The sequence below is a fragment of the Chaetura pelagica genome, unplaced genomic scaffold, assembly GCF_000747805.2.
Source record: "Chaetura pelagica isolate M959 unplaced genomic scaffold, ChaPel_1.0 scaffold466, whole genome shotgun sequence".
Lineage (NCBI taxonomy): Eukaryota > Metazoa > Chordata > Aves > Apodiformes > Apodidae > Chaetura > Chaetura pelagica.
In genome coordinates this window covers 1-1,797 of record NW_009953656.1, presented here as the reverse complement: position 1 = coordinate 1,797, position 1,797 = coordinate 1, and the positions used below count along the sequence as shown (strand labels likewise).

The following is a 1,797-nucleotide window of genomic DNA, read 5'->3' as shown; positions in this document are numbered from 1 at the left end:
ATGGGGCTTGGAGCAGCCTGGAATGGTGGGAGGTGTCCCTGCCCATGCAGGGGGTTGGAAATAGATGATGCTTAAGGTCCCTTCCAACCCAAACCATTCCATGGTTCTATCACCCACCATGAGCCCACAAACTCCAGAATAAACACCTAAACTGAAGAATATGGGCTGGAGACCAGACCCTGGACAGAGCAGTCAGGATGTCCTGGGCCAGCAGTTTTGTCCACAAGCCCCCAGGAGCCCTGCCCATGTCCTAAAGAGGCCAAGGTGTGTTTTGGAGTCACCTCAAACCCAATAAAGCCAAGATGGTGACAGAGCCAATCTCCACCACTCACCTCCCTCATCCTTCCCACCACGACAATGTCTTATTCCATCTCCAGGTGGAAATGGGAGAAGAACCTGGACTCCAACACCAATTTTCCAGGGTTGTTGTCCAGGCAGAAACCACCTCTGGGACCAAAAAACAAAACAAAACAAAAAGCAACTCCCAGGCTACTTACAGGTTTGTCACTGAAACCAAATCCTACAAAATCCAGAGCAACCACCCGGTGGAACCGCTGGGTCAGCCCTTCCCAGATCTGGGAGAGAGGAGAAATGGACGTTAGAAACATCAGCAATGGGAGCAGAGAGAGGAGAAGTCCTTCCAGCTCCCAGGAGGTTGGAAATTCCCAACAAACAGCAAGAGCATCCCCCCCCCAAAAAAACCACCCCAAACACAACCCCAAAACCCACCAAGAAGCAGTTTTGGGTCTTTTCCTGTTGCTTTGGGCTGTGGGAAAGGGGGATGTGAGAAGAGTTTGGGTTCCAGGCAGCTGGGAGAGGAGCCACAGCATCTTCCTGGTTTGGAAGGGACCTTGGACATCATCAAATCCCAGGAAGAAGGACTCACCCACCCAACCCTGGCTGACCAGAGGGTCCATCTGCTCATCCCTGGGAGTGAGAAACCCTGGGGTTTGCTCCCCTCACCTTGCACCAGTCGTAGCTGGAGGTTGGGAAGCCATGGAGGAGGACAACGACGTCGGAGCTGCCGACGGCGCCGGGCGAGTCTGGGGAGGGAAGGAGGCACCTCAGGAGCAGCTTTTCCCACCCTGATTTCCATCCCCTCTTGCCCTTTTCCCTGCTGCCCTTGGAAAGCTGCCTTGGGAGACCCAACCAGATGGGCCACCGTGGCCATCAGTGGTTCTGGGTGCAAACCAGGGTTTCATTCAGCACAACTTAACAACAACCCCTCCAGCAACCAGGTCTTTTGGGATCTTCTCCTTGTTCTGACCCATCAGGGACTTGGGGATCCTCTCCCAAACAAAACCCAGGTCTGGAGAAGAACCAAACTTTGTGGTTTTACCCAGCTCAGAAGGTTTGGTTCACATTGTGGAAAGGATTTGGCATCACCCTGCCTGGGTTTAAAAGGTGGATCTTGGAAAGATGGCTTTGGAAACTCAACCAGATGGGCCACCATGGCCACCAGCACCAGGTTCAGCAACCAGGTCTTTTGGGATCTTCTTGCTCTGACCCATCAGGGACTTGGGATCCTTTCCCAAACAAAACCAAGGTCTGCAGAAGAACCAAACTTTGTGGTTTTACCCAGCTCAGAAGGTTTGGTTCACATTGTGGAAGGGATTTGCCATCACCCCACCTGGCCTTGGGGACATCCCCGTGGCCACCTCCTCACTGGGACAGCCAAGATTGTCCCCATCACCTCTGTAGAAGATCTTCTGGTTCCTGTAGGTGAAGTAGCCCCCAGAGGACCTCCAGGAGAGGAGAGCAGGGGAGAGCCTGGGGGGTGGGATGTGGAGGTAGACG

The 1,797-nt window shown here is 53.7% G+C and overlaps 1 protein-coding gene across 1 annotated transcript in view; it reads right to left on the bottom strand.

Moving 5' to 3' along the window:
• MEST overlaps window positions 1-1,794 on the bottom strand; it is a gene marked incomplete at its 5' end in the record, with an annotated part of 11,694 nt that extends 9,900 nt beyond the window's left edge. The window contains 3 exons of the mRNA XM_010000306.1: window positions 498-575; window positions 964-1,043; window positions 1,694-1,794. Coding sequence (XP_009998608.1) covers window positions 498-575; window positions 964-1,043; window positions 1,694-1,794 — 259 coding nt within the window. The remainder of the gene's footprint in view (window positions 1-497; window positions 576-963; window positions 1,044-1,693) is intronic.
• Window positions 1,795-1,797: the final 3 nt, after the last annotated feature.